The 24,899-nt window shown below is 40.2% G+C and overlaps 1 protein-coding gene across 1 annotated transcript in view; it reads right to left on the bottom strand.

Moving 5' to 3' along the window:
* The window catches only part of GRIN2A (glutamate ionotropic receptor NMDA type subunit 2A), a 309,606-nt gene that overhangs the window by 65,373 nt on the left and 219,334 nt on the right, over positions 1-24,899 (bottom strand). The window contains exons 5-9 of the mRNA XM_024194032.2: positions 13,165-13,370; positions 9,332-9,500; positions 9,052-9,205; positions 6,636-6,761; positions 2,787-3,016 (exon numbers count right to left, since the gene is read on the bottom strand). Of these exons, the coding sequence (XP_024049800.1) occupies positions 2,787-3,016; positions 6,636-6,761; positions 9,052-9,205; positions 9,332-9,500; positions 13,165-13,370 (885 nt within the window). The remainder of the gene's footprint in view (positions 1-2,786; positions 3,017-6,635; positions 6,762-9,051; positions 9,206-9,331; positions 9,501-13,164; positions 13,371-24,899) is intronic.

Here is a 24,899-nt window from a genome sequence, read left to right as displayed (position 1 = left end):
GCCTGACATCCAATGTGTGAAGATGCTGCTCATGTGGAGTAGAATATAGCTTAGGGAAGACCACTGGTGGTTCAAGTGAAACTGAGAAACCACTTTAGATAAAAACAGAGTGTGGCCACAGAGTTATGTTGTCTTTGGAAAAATGCACATAAGGAGGCTCTGCTATCAAAGCATGCAACTCACATACTTGCCTTGGAGAGGTTATTGACACAAGGAAAGTGGTTTCCTGACACAAGAGAGAGAAAGAAGAAGTTGCAAGAGGCTTGAATGGAGGCCCCATAAGAGCAGCTAAGACAATATTAAGATCCCACAAAGCAACTACTTATTTCACTGCCGGATGGAAATGAGTGACTCCTTTCAAGAACCTCACTGCCATGGAATTTGAAAATGCTCTGTTCCCATGGATAGGTGGATAAAATGCCAAAAATCACTGCCAGATGCCCTCTCAACAAACTAAGTAAAAGACCAGAAGACTGAAAGTGTAACAGGTACTCCAAGATGTCTTGGATATAAGCCATCTTCAGCTGAGCCAACAACCACATTGAGAACCATTTGGTCAAATAGGCCGCACTGATGGAGGGCTTTCTACTGTTAAGTAAGACTTGCCAGACGGCCTTCAAACATTGTTCCTCATCATCATCTAAACATGCAGCATCCATGCTATGAGAGGCAAGGAGCTGAGTGCTGGATACAAAACCTGACCATGATGCTGAATCAGGAGGTTGGGATAATACGAAGGTATATAGGAGGGCCATCCAATAATGTGAGGAGGGCTGAGAACTAGCACTGTCTTGGCCACAGGATGGCAACGAGAATGAGCTTGGCACGATTCAGTTTCAGTTTGAGAATGACCTGCCGATGATCAGAATTGGAGGAAAAGCATACAGGGGTGCATACAGGAGTGACAATTTCCAGCTCAGAGCCCAGACTGAGACCCCTTCAGGAACAAATCAGCTGGCATTTCTTGCTGTCTCTTGTGGTGAACAGGTTGATTGTTAGAATGCCCCAAACTGCAAAGAGGGACCGCAGGATGTTGGGCTTCAGAAACCACTTGTGATTCAGGGAGAAATTTCTGCTGAGGTGATCTGCCAGGTGATTCTGGATCCCAGGTAAATGATTAGTCACAGGTCTAATGTTAAAGCCTAATTTCCTCTTGACACAGCATGCTGGAGTGTGATCCCCCATCTGTTCACATAATACATCACAGTGGTATTGTCAGTGAAGATGTGCACTGCTGAGTACCTGATGTGATCTCAAAAGGCCTGACAGGTATTGCAGATGACACAAAGCTCCAGGACACTGATATGCAGACATGCTTCCCATTCTGATCACAGGAATTGAACTTTTTGTGACCCCAGATGTGCTCCCCGACCTATTAAGGAGGCATCAGTGACAACAGTCCTGGTCACTGGGGACCAAGTGAAAGGAATACGCTGGCACATGTTGCCCTGAACCATCCACCACCATAAGGAGTCCAGAATCAGTGGAGGATTCCAGTCTTCCCAAGGGATGACTATTTGGATGATAGACTGACTTCAGCCATATTTGATGAAGATGAAGTCTAGCTAAGTGGACTACCTGTGTGCATGCATCCATATGGCCTAGCAACTTCAGGCATACTCGGGCTGTGATTGAGACTGCAATTCCAGACATAGATGTCAAATTGGATGGAATTAGTCAGACAGCAGAACTGATCTCAAAGTTGTAGGGTCTATGAACTTGATTATATGAGTTGGAACCAATGTTGACTTCCCACAGTATGGTACTGGTTATCACTCCTCTTTGAAGATGGGGAAGAATCTCTCTGAGCCCTGGAATGGTCCCAAGTAATCTTATAGGACCCCTTCCTCGCTGCCTCAGAGAAAGGAGAACGATTCCTCTTCTTCTTGGGGGAAACAGCAGGGTCTGAATGTGAAGCAGCAGCACTTGCCCGTTCTGAAGGCAACTGCTGATCAGATGAGGGTTTGGTGCTGAAGCAGGTGTCACAGCCTGCTCTAGAAGGTGCTGCTTCAGCCATAAGTCTCCGCCACCTGAGTCCTCTTTTTGAATTATTTACAGATGGAGCACCATTTCTTAATGTGTCCCTCACCAGGACACAAGCACCTCATGTGGTGATCACCATTGAGGATGGCCCCCATATGATGGACAATGCTTGAACCCTGGTGAGGGTATCACACAGGGCAGCAAATTACTCAACCTAAGGTACTACTATTTAACTATCATGTAGAGAAAAAACTCAGAGAAAGCGGAGACCAAAATGTGAGGTGAAAAGACCAGTCAGCTCCGATTCTAGCCACAGGCGGTGAGAAGGAACTAAGAGGGGTTGGAGTGGTGCTGCCCTTATACAGTAAAGGGAGAACCTAGCACCACAGGTGAGAGCATGGCCTCTAGAGGTATTGATAGGCAAAATTCTCTGGCTTCAGTGTGCTGGGCAAATGCATGCCTATATGGAATAATACACAGCTGCATCTACTCAAAGAACATGGGTTTAATGACTCACACAACCTAGTTTCACATGACTTCATTTCACCGCATATTTTTCCTTCAGAAAAAGAATATAAAGCCTCTATAAAAATAGATTTATATGTTTTTATTATTTGGACCCTATTATTTGGTTTTTAAATAAATAAATAAGTTTAATATGAAGCCACATAGTTTCATTGAAAGCAGCGGTTGCAAGTTTGTATCTTGATAGGGACTTTTGGCATCTAGCATATCTGTGATTAACTGAGTACAATGAATGGGAAAATGGAGATTGGGTCTCTTTTCAGAGCTTGAACACGTACCTTTTTATCACTTAGCCCAGTCACCTGGTCAACAAATTCCTCTTGAATCATAAATGCAGCCAGGTTGGCAGTGTAGCTAGCCAGGAAAATGACAGCAAAAAAGGCCCAAACTGACACCATGATTTTGCTGGTTGTCCCTTTCGGGTTTTGAACAGGCACAGAGTTGTTGAACACCAAGCCCCAGAGCAACCACACTGCTTTTCCAATGGTGAAGGATGGCCCATGGGGAGCTGCAATTGCAAAAAACACAATAATTTTAGTTTTACTTGACTGCAGTTCAAATAGGTTAAAATACAATATATATTAACAAAATACTCTCAAATAGGTGGTTTAAATCCTTTCAGTATGAACCCGTTATATTCCTGATGGAATAATTTCAGTTCTTTAACCACTGTACTGAATACTGTAATTGCAGTTATTTCCACATTATTCCAACATTTTTCAAGGTAGAGTTAACCCAAAATCAATTTTAAAATGAAAATGGACTGTAAGTTTGGGTTTGGATGAGATGCAAAGGAAGGGGATCTCTCTCTCACATAAACTTATGTCACAGCATTTACCATACTGTTGGTCTAATATGGCAATCAAAATTTAAAATGCAATACATTGGAGTGAGTGTTTTATAAGTAAATACAAATATTTCTGTTATATTATTCAAGTCTTTGTCCTCTCTGCTCTATTTTAATGATGCTTCTTGACATTATAAACTCTGACTAGTTCAATGCAAAGCCTTTCCCACTTAATTATTTACATTCAGAAAATTAAATTCTGAGCTGAATAGTTTAATCATACTTAAGAAAGTTTCCATTCTGAATAATTATTAAGGCCCATATTCAGCAAGGTTTTTAAACCTGTACTTAACTTAAAACATGAGTAGTCCCATTGGCTACAAAGAAACTGCTGACATGCATAATGTTAGGCACATGTTAAGTACCTTATTGAATCAGGGCTAACACGATACAGTCTCTCCTCAAAATGCACAGTTAGTTCCCACTGACTTTGATTAGAGGGGCATTACTGGGAAGAATCTGACCCAACTAGTCATGTTTTTGATCAGATTTGATTTCGCCCTTCAGATGAAAGATGCAGGAAAAAATGGCCAACATAGAACCCCTGCACTCAAACAGCAAGAGAAGGGGGCCAACAAGGATATTATCCATTTAAAAATAATTTACTTGTATAGCACTGTGTCAATAGGCTACTAGAAAATTAGATTTAATTAGAGCTGGGTAGGAAACTGTTTCCTGTCCTGCAAGAAGTGTTGAAATGTAGAAAAATTTTCACAAAAAGTCGGAGTCTCAAACTTTTGCCAACCTAAAATTAAAAAAAAAAAAATTCAGGACAGATCAATCAAAATGTTTCATTTTGATTTCAACATTTTATATTATAAATAACTTAAATTTATCAACACAATGTTTTGAACCCGCCAAAAAAATCAAACATTGTTTCAAAAAATGGCAACATGGGACACCACTACAATTTCAAAAAAAATTTCTTCTATTTTTCTTTAAACTGGAAATTAGCTAAAACTGACCTTTCCTGCAAACAGTTTCAGATTTAGAGAATCTGGGGTCCCTAATGCAAAAACAATTTAATCAAAAAATTCCCAACCAACCACTAGAATTAATAGTACCTGCTTTTTTTAAAGCCTAATTTACAAAAATTAATTTCTGTATAATGCAAGGTTCACTATCAACCATTTTAAACACTTAAACAATATACAGAAATATTGAAAGGAAAACAAATAGGAGGTAAAAGAAACATTCTAAAGCAATAAACTCCTACTCACACAATGAGTATACACTTAATTTATACTTTCATTTCAACAGAACTCTTCCTTTTCTACAATGTTAACTTTTGATGTTACATTCAAACAGAATGACTTTTGAAAAGATGATTTGCTTCCCTGACTGCGGTGGCACTATGAGAATACTGTGCAATAAATATATGCAATTGGGACTGACTTTCTGGTTTATGAAAGTACCTTTCAAGGCCATTATAAGCTGAGCTGATAGTGTGGATAAAATGTACTTTATGAACAGTGGAGATAAGAAAAGCATAAGCCATTCAAGAAAAGCGAAGCGGGGTATAAAAGCTGAAGTTTAGGTTTTTTTATCATTGTTCTTTTTGTCACTGGAAGCTGAACTACTATGGGGCCTGATCCAGCAACCCTTGCTCCTGTGAGTAGGACTATCCCACACAAATATCCTCATGGTTCTAAGACTCATGTAATTGGAATCAATGGAAGGACTCGCAGAGGTTCAGTGAAGATGGAAGGATCTGGCCTATGGCTCGTGCTACTTCTCTGATAGATTAATACTCAAAAAATGCTACATTAAATCATTTGGCCTTCATAAGCTATGGTATTTAATGTTCTTAGAAACCAGGAATGTATACTACTGGGAAGGCTCCAGGAGTTTTAGATAATTACATAGTGACATCTGTTTAATCTTACATGGACTGATTTTCAAAGGCATCAAATCACGTTCAAGTCACTGGGACCTGAGGAAGTCAAGCCCGCTTTATTTTAATGTTACATCAAGAGTGAAGATCCTTGCTCATCAGTAGATGTATGATTGTTATACAATATGGTTTTTCCTCTGCAAATAACATTCATAACACTTAATATATTGAGATAGATGATGACTATTAAATCTATTAGGGTTTGTTAATATTTTATAAAGATGAAACTATGAAAGCTACATGACATCAAAGACTTAGGTAAAAGTGGCTAGGTGGAAAGAGTGGAAATATTGCCCCTAAACTGCTTCTTTTGCCTGTGATTTTCATAGGGAACCTCTTCAGAAAATACATCCTAAATTCTTTTCAGAAAAACCCAGAAGAAAAATGTCATCTGTTCCTAAAAGTTTATTACCATGAATATTTAGAATCTACCAAAGAAGTGGGTAATCTACCTACTTTCTCAGCTTCTTATGAGTACCCATCTTCATAGTATCTGAGCATCCTGACAGACCTATGACACACACTAGAATATACTGTCAGCATATAATAGTCCATTGTATTCCCCGAGTTGAAAGATGTTTAACTATAAAATAAAGTATGTGTGATGTAGAGAGTTAAAAAAAATTAACCTATTACACTGAAAGTAAATAACAAAGTGAGATGCACAGCACAGTATAGATGCTTACAAGAAATATTGATTCTTAGGGCAAAAATGCTACTAAAATAGTTTAATCGAGAAAAGTACATTCCCTATAATAATTTGATGTAGTGGTATATTTTGAAATAATCAAATATTTTTGGAAATAAGGGAGCGAGTCCAACATACAGCTGTGCACACTCAATTGTAAGGAACATGGCCCTTCCAAACTTCCCCTTTCAGAACTGAAACTGTTGCAAGGGAATCCTATCTTTTTTACAAGGACTGTATTAGATCCTGTTTAATCCCCACATTTTTTAAAAATTAACCAGAAAACCACAGTAGTTTAAATCAGTGAGTTTGAATTCCCAGTCAATTCCCAGGAGTCAATAGGGGCTTGGAGTGCAAGACGACTAGAATGAGACTCTTATGTGCTAAGATACACATTTATTAATAATTCCAAATATTTTCCATATCAATACTCTAGGCCTACTAGGGTATCTTGACCACCACATTACTTCAGTGTGATTTTCCATAATATCACTCATTCACCAACTTCTTTATTACAATATATTAATGTGAAACATGACAACAGAAGCTCTCAACCAGATAAAACATTTTAGTTAAAAGTAAATGTAGTTGTAGAGCTATTCATAGTGCTTCAATTTTATTGTTTGTTCTGAGAGGAGTGAGGGGAGGGAAGTGTGTAATTTTGCATAGTCCTTGATTTTGTAAAATGTAAAGCTTACCTTTCCCTTTTGCTAAGTTCCTGTTATATCCTACAGGACTAAAGTACTCAAATATAAAGACAGCCATGGCGGACACAATGAGAAGCATCACAAACATCATCACCCAGACAGAAGCACTAAAAGGCTCTGCAGCAAAACAGACAAGAGAAACAGAAACACAGTTCATTAAACCAGTCACAGCACAACAAGAATTCTAATGTCTAGCAACTCTTTGTAAATTAGCTTTTACCACCAAAACACTAGCTATGTAATGATATGTAACGAGAGGTCAGTTTGACTGGAAGATTGAAAGAAAGAGGGAAAACCTGCAACCTGTCCTTGATTGCTGCTTCTAAATAGGCTAAATACAATTAAAAATAATAATTCATCTTAAGTTTGAGTTGCAATTCAAGAATGAAGGCTGCATTTCCCTATTTCACTGGGCAAAACCTGCACTCACATTAATTAGCAAATTTTAGTTTGATTTATCACATATTCACTGCTTATTTGGTTCTCAATTATATAAGTATCTTGTAATTTTTTTTTATATATTCAGTTATATGTGCCTATATAAACATGACCATTAAGGTCCTGATTCAGTTAAATCAGAGCTGAAGTACAAATCCAACTCTCTCTCTCAGACTTATTTTATCTAAGCCAAAGTGGCAGGAAAAAAGGTAAATCTCTGACTTTACAGACAACTTTGAAGTTTTAAGGAAAACTTTTACCATGCTCAGAAAAGGGAAGGATTTACTGCCTGGAGAACCAGTTTATATCCATAATTATTACAATATGAAGATTACCTTCAACTCTTTTGAGGGTAGTACAGTGAAGAGAGCTTTTTATTTTACTTTTTCCTCTTCTTCCATTGAGCACGCATCTCTACATGTTTCCACCATGCAAAGATGTCCTTTTGCAAGTTATGTTTTTAATCTCCGGAACAGGTTTCTTAAGGTAAGTAGTAGTAGTTTTTGACTAGCTTCTTAGTAAGCATAGCAATAATTTTACTAACTCTGAATTACATGTTTTCAGAGATTATTTAGAGAGGGAGTGATGGACTGAGATTTATTTATTTAAATAAAATGGATCATACCCATCTGTAATGAGAATATTTTTGCTGGAATAGTGTGGCAAGTACGCAAAAGAACAAGAGTTTCTTAAGGGGTATTGGAGACTTCCAGGTCAGTTTGGAAGTAGACAGACATAAGGGGAGCCCTTTTAAGAAACCCAGATTGTGTTTATAATAAATATTGTGTTATTTATTCACATATTAATTGGCATAAGAGCTACGTAAAAATTAAAGGGGATTAGGATGTGTTTTTAAAGGCAAAGGAGTACTCAGAACCCAGAGATAATTTTAGATGTTGCTTTAAGAAAAAAAAAAAGAAATAGGCTGAATAAGTTTTAATTTGGGAGAACCTAGTTAAGATACAATTTGAAATACAGCTCAAAGGAGATGTGGTACAATATTAGGGAAGTTCTCTTAGAGGTACTGAAACGTCTTAGAATGTTTCTGATCAGAAATAAATATTAGACAGAAAACATCCAAGACTGTCAGCAACACTACACCTCAAATTAAACTAGTTTAAATAGAAATAAGGCAAAGGGCAGAACAGGACAATGCAGCTAAGCTGGGCTATAAACAATAGTTTAAGCAGAATGTTCTTAAATAATATAAACAGTCTGGCGATGAGGTGTAGGATTAAAAAATAAACAGAAGCAAACTAAAAAGAGCAAAAAGCAGCATTGAACAACAAATATAGAATAAATAACTAAGTGGATCTTCACATCACATATAGTTACATTATAACGGGTCCAACCCAGTCATGTGGATAGCAGGGGAGCCCCCCAGGTGAGCAGCTAATAATAAAAGCAGCCTCAGCAAAAGTTACAGGCTGGTGGAAAAATATATTAGAAAAAAATTCAGTGGGTGTTAAATGATACCACCAAGTGCATAATTTGTTTGGAAAGAAGAACATGGGCTATTGAAAGGGAAGAAACAAACTTGAATTTCATCAAAGATAAAACCAGCAAAAGAAATTCTGTGGTGGATGTAACTTACCCACAGTAGTCATGCTTACAAAGAAAGAGCTTTCCATTAGGAGGGATAGTGCTGATTCTCATGTTTAAATCTAAGAGAGGTCTAAAAGAGGTCTGAAAAAGGTAGGAATGTTCTAAACAACAGGAACTTTTTAAGTGCAATCAGTGTAGATTTTCACTAAATACTTGTAAGATCTAGTTTGTACGACTATTGGTAAGATATGTATTTTGGGTGAGATGTGAGCTACCATTTGTAAAAGACACTAGAACTTGGAAATATAATATAGCAAATAATGAGGAACAATGCAATCAGATTCTTTGTGATGTATAGCAAAAGCTCTCAAAGTCTATGGAAATGCAATTAAACTGATCTGGAAGGAGAAAAAAAAAAACATACCTAGAAATGCAGATGGAGACACCGTGCCATTGCTCCTTGACACCATGACACTTATCCCAGTCTCAACAAATGGCACTGAGAAGTCAACCACTTCTGAACGCTCTTCATTAATTGTAAGAGAACCCACAGCCATAACTGCTCTCTGATAGACCACCTGATCCAGAAAGAGAAGAAACCAACAACGTTACCCACATATGGTATACCATATTTCTCCAAATGAATTCAAAACGCTTGTTTGCCAAGGTTTTACTTAAGAGTTCTTTTACCTAACAGAACTTACTTCACCAATCATTCCATTCCACACATTATTGACCTTTTTGCCATGCTTCCCATTGGTCACCAGATATAGGTCATATGTGAACTTCACAGTTCTAGATAACTTCTTCAGGATGTCAATGCAGAATCCCTTGCAACATTTCTTTATGTTAGTTCCTTCATTAGTTGAATTGCTGTTAACATGAGAGAAAGAACCAACCAGTTCATTTATGAAAAACAGAAGAGGCTACATACCAGCAAGTTTTACTGTATTTATCAGAAGTCAAGTGGAATACAGATGCCCCCCGGGTTACGCAAACCCGACTTATGCAAATCCGCACTTACAGAAAAAGTTCCGTAAGCTAGAAATAGTTTTTTGTTTTCGTTTTTTTTGCGTAATGGTTGGGTATACGTTTCCGACTTACGTAAAATTCAAGTTATGCAAGGCGTTCTGGGACGGAACGCTTGTGTAAGTCGGGGAGAGTCTGTACAACAGTGAGACATAGACAGTGGGGTAAAATTCTGCCTTCCAATATGTTGCTTCTTCATAAATTTGTTCAGCATTTACATAGGATGGTGACAGTACCTTATAAATACCACAGATCAATTTGATTAGCAATAGATTGGACTGTTTGGTATCACACTTCTGCCATGTATCTTGTAAGCCAGCTACAAATTCCTGTAACTAGTTTTACAAGAGGGGGATGGCTACCCACATAGTTGAAGGTAGCACTAGATCCAATTTAAAACTACTGATGTACTTGAAATAGCACTCGGAAGAAAAGGAGACTTAACATACTGAGCTAATTCAGTACTGGATGACTTCAATGGAGGTGGTGGTGGAATTGTATATTGTGGCTAAATTGGTCAGATAATGAGCAAAAGAGGCTTAAATAAACATTTTGCCATACTGCGAAGCAATTGACAAAGACCATTGTTGTCTTGGATCAATTTAGAAATAATAGTGACATATGACATTTTATATGGTGTTAGCAGGTCTTGCCAATAAAATTCTTATTTTTAAAAGACTCAGCAGGTTTGAACTGAGCCTTATAAATAAGTGTTACATACATCAAAAGCATGTCTCTAATACAAGGCTCATTTCAAACATATAATAATAAATAAAACCTAGTTCTTATAGAGACCTTTTCACACATAAATGTCACACTACTTAAAAGGATGCAAGTATTATTAGCCCAATCAGATGGGGAAACTGAAATATAGAACTGAAGTAGCTTTCCCAAGGTTATACAGAAGTTCAAGAGCAGACCCTGCAATACAACATAGGCCTCATAACTCCCATTCCATTAACCTTACCACTGGAATATACTGTCCTCCTGTGTAGGGAGGTTTGTATGGTCTTGACTAGAGCTGGATGGGAAATTTTCAATTAATTTTCTCCTCAGAAAATGTCAATTAGTCAAAACCAAAAGTTTTCATGGAAATTAGTCTCAATGAAACTTTCATTGGAAAGATTTCTCATGTCCAGGGGTGGGTGGGTGGGAGTGAGTGAGAGAGAGAGAGAGAAAGAGAGAGAGAGACCAGCCAGAATAGCAAATAACCTGTTTGTGAAGGCACTCACTTGGGAGGTGCGAGACCCAGGTTCATGTCACCACATGCCTTAACCATCAGGCCACGGAGCCAGCCCCTCTCCCTCGCCCAATGAATATTTAATTATTTAGACAAAAGTGCAATAGCTCCAACAGGAGAGAGAGACACACTTATGCCTTCAGTTATGTAATTCTCCCACATGAGAGTTATATTAAATCATTACAATCCATTTTAATCTGAAAGTGAGTAGAAAAATCTCCTTGCAGTTCCAAAGGTGGCTCTGGGCCCCTGTATTTTGCCCCCTAGAAGTACACAGAATTCCCACCAGCATCAAGCAGAGTTCTGTGCATGAAGAGCAAGCAGAATAGCAAAACTCAGATCAGCCATGTGGATTTAAGAGGAGAATTTTGCTCTTATATTTTACTTCAATGCACATTTCATGACCATAGCAATTTACAAAAATGTGAGTGTTCTGATAGGCCATGTCTGATAGGCACCCCACACTTGCCCTGAAAGGGTTAATGTAAGCTAAGAAGGAAGCCAGGTAACCAAACAGGCCACAGATGAGGGCAGGGCCGGTTCCAGGTTTTTTGCCGCCCCAAGCAAAATAAACAAAAGGGGCCGGAGTGCCGCTGCCGAAGCAAATAAACAAACAAACAAATAAAAGGCCTGAGTGCCGCCCCTTGAAAGTGCCGCCCCCAAAGAGCTGGAGTGCCGCCCCTTGAAAAGTGGTGGTATAAGTAATCCCCTGCCTGAATGAGGGAGCCCAGCTGAGGAGGAAGGAACTGGGCTGAGTTTATAAAGCCAGGAAACTGATAGCAGAGGGAGCTGCAGTGAAGCAGACTGCAGTCACTACCTGGGAGAAGGGAGGTGTTTTTGCAGCTACAGTTACTCTCTAGGAGGAAGGAGCTGTGAAGCTGGAAAACCTGGGGAAACCAGGAGGTAAAGAAAGAGCTGAGGGAAAAGGTGTTAAGGTCAAGGAGGGAACAGATCTTAGCTTCTTGATTAGAGGGTCCCTGAACTGGAACCCGGAGTAGAGGGTGGGCCCAGTTTCCCCTGCCAGCCACTGCAGAAGTGGCACTGTGGGGTACTGAATGGGAAGACTGCCAGAGACTGCTAGCAAGGAAAGATTTTGATACCCTGGAAGGGGGAAACATATATAGTGGCCTGGGTGGAGGGTCAAGTCACAAAGAAGGAGCACCTGGAGTCAAAGAGAGAGAGAGAGAGAGAGAGAGAGAGAGAGAGAGAGCGCAGTAGATTGGGTGTGCAAGGAGCAACAGAAGGGGGCTCCAGACCTGAAAGGAGCTAATCCCCAGAGTGGCTAGGAGGTTCAACCCCTAGCTGTAAGTTGACCCTGTGACACCATGGTAACACTAAGGGTTTTGTAGGAATATATAATAACAGCAACAGGAAGTTTAGAGCCTGATCAAAGCCTCCTAAAATCGATCAAAATACTTTCTTTGATTTCAGGAGGCTCTGGATGGATCCTTATAAAGCACCATTCCTCCCAGTATCTCCAAGTAGTTCTACAAACATTGTTGAACCTCATAACATCCCAGTGAGGCAGGTAAATGCCATTATTATTACACTCACTTTGCAGCAGTGTAGACAGAGGCACAGCATGGCTAAGGGCCTGATTCAACACCTATTGAAATCAATGAGATTTTTATTCCCACTTGATTTCTATGGGCACTGGTTCAGCCTCAGTGACAGATCCAATATTGCAAAGAAAATCAGAGGCAGAGGTGGGAATAGAGCCTGGTAAGTATGACACACTGATAAGTACGACACACTGGCATTCTGTGTCACAGAGCTTTCTTTACAGAATATTATACAAAAAAATACATCTTTTCAGTATCTGCCACTGTCAGAGGATTCATCAAATCAGTAACATTTCAAAATGACTGGACATTCTTAAATCAGTTTTAAAAGCTTCTGTTAAATTATAACCTTTTCCCCAGTAGTGTAATCTATTTCCATATAACTCAACAACTAAGACCTCATGATTGAGAATTTGCTGTGAATTTATTATCGAGACATTGATTTAATATGATTTACATAACATTAATCAGAAGCTAAAGTGTGTAACAGTCCATATCACAAAAAGGAAAAACTTGTACAAAGACATGAATAGTGGGACAAAACAAAGAAATGCAGAAGGAACGAAAAAAGAAAAATAGAGAAAATTGAAATATATTTAAAAATATAAAAGAAATAAAGGAGAGAATTGACGGGAAGAAAAAGAAGAAGCTAAAGATCAGGTGTATTTGAAAACAAAGATATTTCCCAAGAAAAGTTTGTACTTACTTAATTTTGACAAATTTACGGCATGGCACAGTGTTTTTTACACAAGTTTCTGTCAAAGGATCCATATCCTCAACGATGACAAAGGGGGCCTCCTCCAGGGTAACAATACTCAAGTGGTTGTCATCAGGGTCACTGTCTGCGAAAGAACTAAATCTTGGCCATACGGAATACGTCAGGCTCAGAGTCTTGTTCTCCCATTTTCCCACCTGAAACATGGAGAGACACACACTGCTGACATCTGCTTGCTGGGGGCTGTCGCTTTTAGGGGACTGGTACATAGTTTCAACAAACTATATTGGAAAGAGAGTCTTAATTTTCCATCAGACCAGTAGGGTCAAGTCAACTGAGGATATATAATTTTTAAGAGGAAAAATGTAGGTAAAGGTCTGCTAGTCTCAGTGACAACATTGATTGTTGTTATTTAATCCTTGGCTATAACATGGTTAACATTTTGAAAATAGCATTTTATATTTGCACTACAGCAGCAATGGGTGCCCCCAGCTGTGCTATCTAAAACACATGCAATTGTCCCTGCTCCAAAGAGTTTCCTATCTAGGAACCAAATGTATGTATGTCAATTTTATAGAGTGTTATTGGCATAACTCTCTGAAACAAAACAATATTTACCAACACCTCTCTCCTTTAGGCATTCTTTAGCAACATACACAGCTCAAAGCTTGGCATTTTTATTAAGAATGCCACCTTCTAGGTAACAAATTAACACTAATACAATAGAGAGTTGTATTAATGGAACTTCACAACCAGCAGACAGGTTTCAATCTGGAAATCTTTGCAGTGGCATTCTCTGGGTATTACAAGTGTGGACTGATTATCAATTCATCAGAATGTTATTCTTGTATAATAGGTGAATATAAATGAGCCACTCAGTAACAAACATAATATAATTAAATTTAACATCCTTGCAGGGGAAAAAATGCCTAAGAAGCCCACCACAGTAGCATTTAACTTCTAAAAGGGAAACTACACAAAAATGAGGATGCTAGTTAAAAGGAACAGTCACAAGGATGAAATGCTTGCAAGGTGCATGCAGACTATTTAAAAACACCATAATAGAGGCTAAAACTAAATGTATTGTTTCCTCCCCCCCCCCGCCCCAAAAAACCTGTAAGAGGACTTAGAAATGCCGTCATGGTTAAAGAGAGTAAAGAGGAGGTTAGAAGCAAGAAGGCATCCTCGAAAAATTGGAAGTCAAATCCTAGTGAGGAAAATAGAAAGGAGCATAAATTCTGGCAAGTAAAGTATAAAAGTATAATAGTGTAGCCCCCCCCCCCCCCCAAAAATCAAAGAGCAACTAGCTAAGGACACAAAAACTAACAGCATTTTTTTAAAATTCATCAGAAGCGGGAAGCCTGCCAAATAGGCAGTGGGGCCCCTGGACAATTGAGGTGCTAAAGGAGCATTCAAGGAAGATAAGGCCGTTGCAGAGAAGCTAAATGAATTCTTCGCATCGGTCTTCATTGCAGGCAATGTGAGGGAGATCCCCACACCTGAGCCATTCTTTTTAGGTGACAATCTGAGGAACTGTCCAAGATTAAGGTGTCCAAATTGATACGTCAAACAGTAATAAGTCACCAGGACCAGATGGTATTCAACCAAGAGTTCTGAAGGAACTCAGAAATGAAATTGCAGCACTACTAGCCCTGGAACGTAACCTATCGCTGAAGTTAGCTTCTGTACCAGATGACTGCTAACATAATGCTTATTTTTAAAAAGGCTACAGAGCTAATCCTGACAATTACCAACCAGTAAATCTAACTTCAGAACCAGGCAAAATGGTTGAAACTGTAGTAAAGAACAGAATTATCAGACACATAGATGAAAATAATATGTTGGGGAATAGTCAACATGGTTTTTGTAAATGGAAATCATGCCTCTCCAATCTATTAGAATTCTTTGAGGAAGTCAACAAACATGTGGACAAGGGTGATCCAGTTGATATTATGTACTTGGACTGTCAGAAAGCTTTTGACAAGGTCCAACATCAAAGGCTCTTAAGCAAAATAAGCAGTCATGGGATAAAAGCGATCACAGATAAGTACCTGGTCAGTTTTCACAGTGGAGAGAAGTAAATAGCAGGGTCCCTCAACGATCTGTACTTGACCTGTGCTATTCAACATATTCATAAATGATATGGAAAAAGGGGTGACAGTGCGGTGGCAAAATTTACAGACAATAAAGAATTACTCAAGGTAGTTAAGTCCAAAGTTGACTGCAAAAAGTTACAAAGGGATCTCACTAAACTGGCCAACAAAATGAAAGATGAAATTCAATGTTGATAAGTGCAAAGTAATGCCCGTTGGAAAACATAATCCCAACTATACAGATAAAATGATGGGGTCTAAATTAGCTGTTCCCACTCAAGAAGGATCTGGAAAGCATTGTGGAAAGTTCTCTGAAAACATCTACTCAATGTACAGTGGCAGTCATAAAAGCTAACAAAATGTTAGGAACCATTAGGAAAGAGATAAATAATAAGACAGAAAATATAATGCCATTAAATATATCCATGGTATGCCCACACCTTGAATACTGCATACAGTTCTGGTCACCTCATCTCAAAAAAGATATACTATAATTGGAAAAGGTACAGAGAAGCACAACAAAAAATATTAGGAGTATGGAACAGCTTCCATATGAGGGGAGATTAAGAGGACATATTGTTCATCTTAGAAAAGAGATTACTAAGGGGGAATAACAAAGGTCTATAAAATCATGAATGGAATGGAGAACGCGAATAGGAAAGAGTTATTTACCTCTTCACGTGACACAAAAGCTGGAGGGTCACCTGATGAAATTAATAGGCAGCAGATTTAAAACAAACAAAAGAAAATACTTTTCGCACAACACACAGTCAACCTGTGAAACTCATTGCCAGGAAATGCTGTGAATGCCAAAAGTTTAATTGGGCTAAAAAAAGAATTAGATAAATTCATGGAGGATAGCTCCATCACTGGCCAAAATGGTCAGGGACGCAACCCCATGCTCTGGCCTCTGATTGCCAGAAGCTGGGATTGGATGACAGGGGATGGATCACTTGAAATTGTTCTGTTCTGTTCATTCCCCCTGAAGCATTGGCACTGGGCACTGTCAGAGACAGGATACGGGGCTAGATGGACCATTGGTCTGACCCATCATGGCTGTTCTTATGTTCTCATACTCTTACTGTTCTCAAAAGTGCAGAGTCATTTATTAAATCATTGTTAGAGCTGACTGAAGTAAAGCACTAACCATCTCACTATTTTCTGTGACCTGTAAAAATGGCCAGGTCATTTTGTCATATTTGGCAAGAACAAATTCCAATGTTTTACTTCTCATTACAAATAATGCATTCTAACTTGTTTTACTTAGAAGTGCAATAGCCTTAAAAGCTTAACAAGCAAGCAAAGCCTCTAACTTTACAATAAATAATGTATTCTATCATTTCTGGCCTATTTTGAAAACTCAAGCCAAATTTTAAATTTAAATTTTGTTTTAAAAATTTGTCCTCGTTACGTTTTTTAAAATTACACACATTCCTAAGGTAATAGCCCCAATCCTGATCAATCTTGCATAAACTTTACACTTAAGTGACTTCAGTGGGGTTAAGTCGTGATTTAAAATAGAGTAATAGAGATTAAAATCAGGCTCAATATCTATCTCTGCTCAACCAATCTTGGCTCTTTCTGCTATCCAAACATCAAGTATTTCTACATATTACTTCAATACATTGTGAACTCTTTTTATAGCATTCCCTCTTCAGAATGTTTATAACTGCTTTGTATCTTCAAATATAATTGCACAGTTTACCTGAGCCCTATGATAATGAAAAATACAAATAAGCTATCAAGCCACTTAACATGCATCCTAGGAATTTTTCCCAATTCCTGACTAATTTAGCGAAAACCATTTAATAACATAATCATGAATCTGACAAACATTTGTTTCTCTAAAAAACAGGTTGGAATTAACAGTACAATCTGTTAGGCCAGACTCATGAAAGCAAAGTAGGGTTTGGTGATGCTTCTACATTTTTAGAAATTAAAAGAATAAATACTATTGTTGTTTTGTCATCTTTAAAAATTAAATTAATAGTTCAAGGAGCAAAGAGCATTGAATTTCAATTTGAATTGAAAACTGACCATTTGAGGGATAGAGATCACAATCTGATAGCTAGTGAAGTATCAGTGTTGAATGAATTACGCACATTCAGTCTTACATTCAATTTCCCCAGCTACAGACACTGCAGATGTCCAACACAAAACCCACAACATTCAATCCCCCCAAAACTACTGGGATGCACCTTTTGGAGAACTGGCCTGTTGTCATCCTGGCTTTACACCATTTTCTCTCCAGTAACTTAAGTGAAGCTTTTCTCAATTGACTCGAGTGGAGAATCAGGCACCTGGCCTGAAAATCCTGCAGGAAGAGGATCTTCAGAAAATTCAAGGGACCCATTCCCAACATGAGCAGAATCATTGGCTCAGCTGTGCTGCCATGGGTCATTCTGTGACCTTACGGATGGGGATCAGAGTGTGCAGTAGAAGTTAATACTGCTCTTAGAAACATTTATTTCTCCTGTTTTTCAAGCCATAAATTACTTACATTTAATTTTGTAGAGACCCATCCCACATACTATTAAATTTTATTGTAGTAGTGTCCAATGGCTCCAGCAGGGATCCACTGTGCTAAGTGTTGTACAAACAAAGATATAAAAGACCGTCGTCACCACCAAAGAGTTTATAAAGTAAGGCAAAGCACATGCTTAAATCCATTCCCATTCAGGGCAGCACTTAAGCACATGCTCTTCCCGGACTAGTTTCTATTCAGCTTGTGCTTCTGCCTTCCTGGGATGCACAGGGACTCAAATCAATAATGCTGAATTTTAAAAGGAAGTATGAGAATGGCTGCCTCTTATACACTAAGGCTAAAATTTTCAAAGGAGCCTAATAGGTGCCCAATTCTAAATCAAGGGGATTTCGGAGCCTGACTTCTGTATCCTACTTTAAAAGTTTCGGCCTGAAATTTGACAAAAATACAACCTATCCCCATGTGATTCCTTTAATGAATTTAGGCCATTAGGAGAAAAATAATTTCACGTGCATGAAAATAATCCTGTATATCTGTATGATAGAGCTGCATTTCAAAAAGGGATTGTCTGCCGAGTAACAGCATGTAATCCCATTTGCAGCAGTGTCTGTGCTTGGGTGTGTTAGCACACAGACATCATGTACATTTTTGCCCAGAGTGAAACCATTTTATGAACTCCACCAGCTGGTGCTGGGAGAGTTCCAAAAGGATTAAAACTTCAGTCAAATGAAGTGGCAAACATTGCAATAAAAATAATCAGAATTTCACACTGCACAGAGTAGCAGCATCTACCTAGGGTTGCCAGGTGCCCGGTTTTCGACCGGAACGCCCGGTCGAAAAGGGAGCCTGGCAGCTCCAGTCAGCACTGCCGACCGGGCCGTTAAAAGTCCGGTCAGCGGCGCAGCAGGGTTTGCCTGCGTTGGCTCCATGTGGCTCCCGTAAGCAGTGGCATGTCCCCCCTCTGGCTTATAGGTGTAAGGGCAGCTAGGGGCTCCGCGCTCTGCCTCTGCCCCAAGCACCAGCTCTGTAGCTCTGCAGTCAATGGGAGTTGTGGGGGTGGAGCCTGTGGATGCAGCAGCGCGCGGAGCTGCCTCGTTGTGCCTCCGCGTAGGAGCCGGAGTGGGGACATGCTGCTGCTTCCGGGAGCTGCCTGAGGAAATTGCAGCCCGGAGCCTGCCCCCCAATTCCCCTCCAGCACTCTGAACCCCTCAATCCCAGCCCGGAGCATCCTCCTGCACACCAAGCCCCTCATACCCAGCTCCACCCTAGTGCTTGCACTCCCAGCTGGAGCCCTCACCCCCACTGCGCCCCAACCTTCTGCCCCAGCCCTGATCCCCCTCCCCACCCTCTGAACCAGTTGGTCCCAGCCCAAAGCACCCAAACCCCTCATCCCCACCCCCACACCAGAGCCTGCACCCCCAGCCAGAGCCCTCATCCGTTCCCGCACCCCAACTCCCTGCCCCAGCCCGGAGCCCCCTCCCACACTCTGAAACCCTCATCCCTGGCCCCACCCCAGAGCCCGCACCCGCAGCCAGAGCCCTCATCCCCTCCTGCACCCAACCCACTGAGCTAGCCCTGTGAAAATGAGCAAGTGAGTGAGGGTGAGGAGAGTGAGTGACAGAGGGAGGGGGAATGGAGTGAGCCAGGGCGGGGCCTCAGAGAAGGGGTGGGGCAAGGGTGTTCGGTTTTGTGCAAGTAGAAAGTTGGCAACCCGCCGTCTACCTCCCACCTGTCTATTCACAGCAGTAAGAAAAATAGAAAGAGGACATGGCCGGGATTCTGTTGCATTTACCTACTCATGAATATGGCAGTGCACCTGTAGACATAGTTACGTGAAGAGACAACTGATGTATAATTGTAAAAGATTTCTTGTTTGGCAAGCCACTGCTTCTTCCTATTATTCTGCTGAATCTCTGTCATATGTGGAAATATAATTACAAGCTGCCAGCTGGAATCTGAGCTTATTTGTTCATATAAAGATGAGGATTAAAGAAAATGTTTCATAGTTTAGTGTTCTATGTTTCAATTATGGTTATTGCCATCTTACTGTTCTGAGGAGGAGAGTAAAAAAAGGGGGGGCCTGATTTTTAAGAAGTGCTGATCATTTACAACTGCAGATCAAGACAGTGCAACCTGAGGGGTGCTGAGCTCCCCTCAAAATTAGGCCCACTATCTATAACAACTGCCACATTCAGGTAGAGGATTTACTCTAACAGTGTCAGCCTAGTAACTTATTAACTAACTAACCTGAAAGTTAGCGATGACATTGTATGTCAGCATTGTTCATCAGTGGACCCAAGTAAGACACACTCCTAGGTCTCAGTCATACATTGTGACCCATCCAGATGGATTGCTATAGCCACAAAAGGTCCCATTGACTTCAGCTGGGCTCTGTGGTATCGGGGAATTAGTCCATGTCTATTGGAAAGCTCTCCACTGACCAGCATGGCAAACAGCAACAAGCCACTGTCAGTCTATACTGTATTGAAGCAGGAGGGGACAATGATGAGAGGAAGTGGTAGAAAAATGCTCAGAAAATCTTGCTGATGACTTGAGAATGATAGATGATGTGTAATGTTAATTAGAAAATGCCTGCAGATCGCCCTTCTTGAGCAATGTTTGGGCTGGATATTGCTAGTTCTAATTAAGAACTGGTTAGCACAGACACTGGATTTGCTCTGTCAAAGATGCTAGACACATGAGTGAACAGCTCCCATCTTCACATGATATTTAGACTTCTGAGCAGTATGATGGCTGAACAGTATACGTTTTTAATGTAAACACACAATTTATGTAAATCAGCCACAGCTCTGAATTTCAAATTCACATTTTCTTCTAATTTTTTTATTTTCATTTGGCATGCATATTGTTTAGCTTTTATAGAATTAAAGTGTTTAATTAAAAAATAGGAAGGATTTAATATTAAAATTAACTTTGGAAGTTTTCTGGTTTGCATTTTTGTATATTAAGTTGAATTATAGTATTGTTAACAAGAATCTGAATGATAGTACTAATGAGAATTTTAAATACTATTTTAAATCTTTAAACATTTCTTCTTCACCACATCCTTGTGCAGTAGATAAATATTCTCATTTTACAGACCGAGGGACCGAGGCAGAGAAGTTAAGGCTCCTACATCAGCAAAGAACTTAGTTACATGCTTAAAGTTAAGTATGTGCGTGCTTTCCCAGATCAGGGCCTTAAGTGATTTACCAAAGTCAACACCGGGACTAGTTAGCATCAGAGATGTCTTATAATTGGGGAGTTCCTGGCTCCCATTATTGTGCTCATACCACTAGACCACACATCCCTATATTTTAAAATAATATCCAAATCTTTATACTTTGTAGGTTACACCCACCTCTGTTTATAACCAAGACCAGGGATCGGCAACCTTTGGCATGCGGCCCGCCAGGGTAAGCCCCCTGGTGGGTCGGGCCGGTTTGTTTACTTGCCACGTCCGCAGGTTCGGCCGATCGCGGCTCCCACTGTCCACGGTTCGCCGTCACAGGCCAATGGGGGCTGCGGGAAGCGGCGGCCAGCACATTCCCTCGGCCCGCGCCACTTCCCACAGCCCCCATTGGCCTGGGACGGCAAACCGCAGCCAGTGGGAACCACGATCGGCCTAACCTGTGGACGCGGCAAGTAAACAAACCAGCCCAGCCCGCCAGGGTGCTTACACTGGCAGGCCGCGGGCCAAAGGTTGCCGATCCCAGATGTATTGGATCTTATCCTCTACACAGTAGTGATCAGGGCCAGCTCCAGGCACCAGCTTACCAAGCAAGTGCTTGGGGCGGCCACTTCGGAGAGAGGTGGCACGTCCAGCTGTTTGGCGGCAATTCGGCTGATGGTCCCTCACTCCTGCTTCGAGCGAAGGACCTCCCGCTGAATTGCCGCCGCAGATCGCGATTGCGACTTTTTGTTTGTTTGGCTGCTTGGGGCGGCCAAAACCCTGGAGCCGGCCCTGGTAGTGATCCCCAGCTTGGATGCATTCCTCTTTAACTGAAATATGCAAAAGATACATAATAAACTGCACAGTGAAGGTAGCAAATCCATGAAGATATTATGCAATGCAAAACACTAATCAGAATTGGTGGATGAATAATGGTTTAGTATTGTAGGATAAAATATCGAGTTGCAAATTTGAGTGTATTTTATAAGTTTCAAGGTATGATGCTAGGGACGTTTGTTTTTTGAAAAACCTATCTCAAAATATGACCATTTTTAAAAGTATCTTTACTCAGAGACCACTGTTTGTTTACTATAGCGATGAATAATGTACTTTAATTTGGGTTTAAATACGATCTTGTAACTGTTTTGAGATAATCATCTCAGTGAGAAAAAACTGTTCATATTGAAGCCATATTTTTGACTAATTTTAAACTTTTATTGGGGGAAACTCAGTGTGTTGAACTGTCATTCTAATCACATTTTTATTTATTAATTATTATTATTATTAACAACCCTTTGCCCTTAAAAGGTTTCATGTGAGGGACTTCAGTACTTTACAAACATTGAACAAACACATCTTGGGTAATAGATAATTAAATAATTGAGCATTTATTATACAGGGAAATATTTTGCCAAAGCTGGGCAATTTGTATGCAATTGCATATAATGGTTTGCAATTCAATGCAATAATGCACAGATTTGATTTTGTGTACAATTCTCAACACCTGATTATGCCTGATTTTAACTATACCCACTGATTTAAAGGGAGTTTGAAACTTCACCCTCCAATCAAGTCTGAAAATCTACTATTGAGCTGAATTGGGTTAGTCTTTTAAAAAGACCAAAAAACCCCCAATTCGATTGATGTATATTGGTATCACTGACAAAGGTACACTACACTGACCCTGTATGTTCTGATGCAATATTATTTTAATTTATATTCTCTAAAAGCTGAACTACATTTGATATGTATACATTTGGATGTAGAACCTCAAAAGCAGGGGATGATCTCCCTCAGCTATGAATGAATTAACTTCAAAGCTTTTCAATAGTGTAGCAGTAGGAATGCAGTGCTTGAGGGAGACGACTATACATTGGGAAGTGGGCGGTAGTAGTCTTCCATCAAGGACCTCTGGAAATATATTGGGTCAAGAAACATGTTCTGCTGGTTTAAAGTGTAGCTTAACTAGATCTATATCAATGCAATGGGAAATGTAACATTTTATAGAGTGCAGTTTGTATGCAAACATATAATATATTCTGATGAAAATAGGCATTTTAGCTATCAATCTAAAACATGGGGAAAGGGACATGTATTACCAGTATATTTGTTATAGGTTTGTTGCTCTTAATTAGCATACATTTGCCAAAGGGCCTTTTAAGAAGAAAACAAATCACTAAGGCGCTATAACAGTTTCTCTCTTTGCACAGACCAATTCCGGCACTCTAATGCGCACTATTAGAATTTAAATTGATAGAAAATATGCTCCAAGAATTATCTGAGTTAAACATCTAACCAGGAGAAAGGCTCTACATAATAAACTGCACAGTGAAGATAGCAAATCCATAAAGATATTATGCAAAGCAAAATACTAATCAGAATTGGTGGATGAATAATGGTTTGGTATTGTAGGATAAAATATCAAGTTGCAAAATTGAGTGTATTTTATAAGTTTAAGCATAAATATCAGAGAAGTACTGAGGGCTAATTTCAGAGGGTGGGTATATGATTTTTCTGGCAATTTCTTTAGATGTTGGTTTAAAAATCTCCCTTTTTAATATAAGAAAAGGAGCAATTGTAGGAAAGAAAAAATGACAGAATGATTTCACGCATATAATTCTAGTCAATGAGTGAATGAGATGCTGCATTCTCAGCAATATGAAAGGCAATGGAAGCGCTCTGCTGTAAGACCTGCTAAGAGGGGATTCTAATCAAGACTCACAAACACAAATTTATAGCGTGCTGCCGCAGCTACCAGGTCTTCCTCCACCAATGCCTCTCCCTCATCCCCAGTGAAGGGTTGCTGGGTTCCTCTATTCCTCCCTCAACAGAAAAGGAGAGCAGAGCATGCGGGATGTTGCTAGTCTATCAAAGGGCACTGTCAGAGACTGTCTCCTCTTAAGACGACAAAGGGGAAAACAAGAAGACCAGCAGGTACATTTTTCACTCCTCTTTCCACATTTGAGGCCAGCAGAGATTAGACCCTGACAGTAGTTTCAGCTTCATTTCTGCTGAATTGTGACAGGATTTACTTCCTTGCCAGGAGAACACACTCCATGTGGCTAAAAGCACATGGGTTTACAATCAAAAGCCCATGAAGGTGAGCCCAGAGCCAATCTATTGCAGAGGTATTTGTAGTATGACAAATTTGCCATTGGGATAGACCTGGGCTGCAAAAGATTGGTTTCGGAAGCACAAAACATCGCAATAGAAATCTGGTCCTACAATAAGGAGCACTGCAACAAGGCTTTGTTGCCAATTCCTTACAGGGAGAGGAGAAAGCTGTGTAGTTCAGTTCCAGGACTTTGATTTAGTTCAATCTGCTCATCACTGTGATCAATTATAGGAACAAGAGGATATTGTTTCTACTAATCAGACCGTGCACTACAGGAAAGAGTCCATCTGAGTTGTTCTTCGCTTATCTCTGGTTCAAGACATATGGTTTAGTCATAGGACATTGTGTATTCTCCACTCTCAGCTGCTCTGTAGCTATCTCCTCCTTTCTCCATTCTCCACCCCAGCTATTTCAGCTTCCATTCACAGTTAACCATGCTGGCCTCCAAGCACAACAGACAACTCATATGTGAGGACTCTGTGAGTCCAACAAGTACCGCTTCAGCTGTCAGTAAGCCTCTTACATCACTTAGTACAGCACTGTAGCGAGGCGGTGGGATACCCCACAGCCCCGCTGAGGGCCGAACCTCCCCTAACACCAACGTGGGCGGAGGCACTGGGTCCGGCGCCCGCCCCTCAGAGGTCACGGTGCCAACCCGGAAATATAAAAGCCCGCCTGCAGAGTTCAGTGGAGAACAAGCCGCCAGAGAGAGCAGACGTCTGTGGCCGAGCTCCCGCTTGGGAGACAGCAGCAGGCCGCGACTGTCCTGAGGACTCACCAGGCCAGCCAAGCCTACCCCTTGCCCGTTACCCCAAGGAGGACTGGCCGAGCCTGCCCCGTTCCAGTTACCCTGAGGAGGAG

This window comes from Terrapene carolina, unplaced genomic scaffold, assembly GCF_002925995.2.
Source record: "Terrapene carolina triunguis isolate 2854851 unplaced genomic scaffold, T_m_triunguis-2.0 Scaffold93, whole genome shotgun sequence".
Lineage (NCBI taxonomy): Eukaryota > Metazoa > Chordata > Testudines > Emydidae > Terrapene > Terrapene triunguis.
The sequence above is the reverse complement of the archived record's forward strand: the minus strand, read 5'-3'. Positions and strand labels throughout refer to the sequence as shown.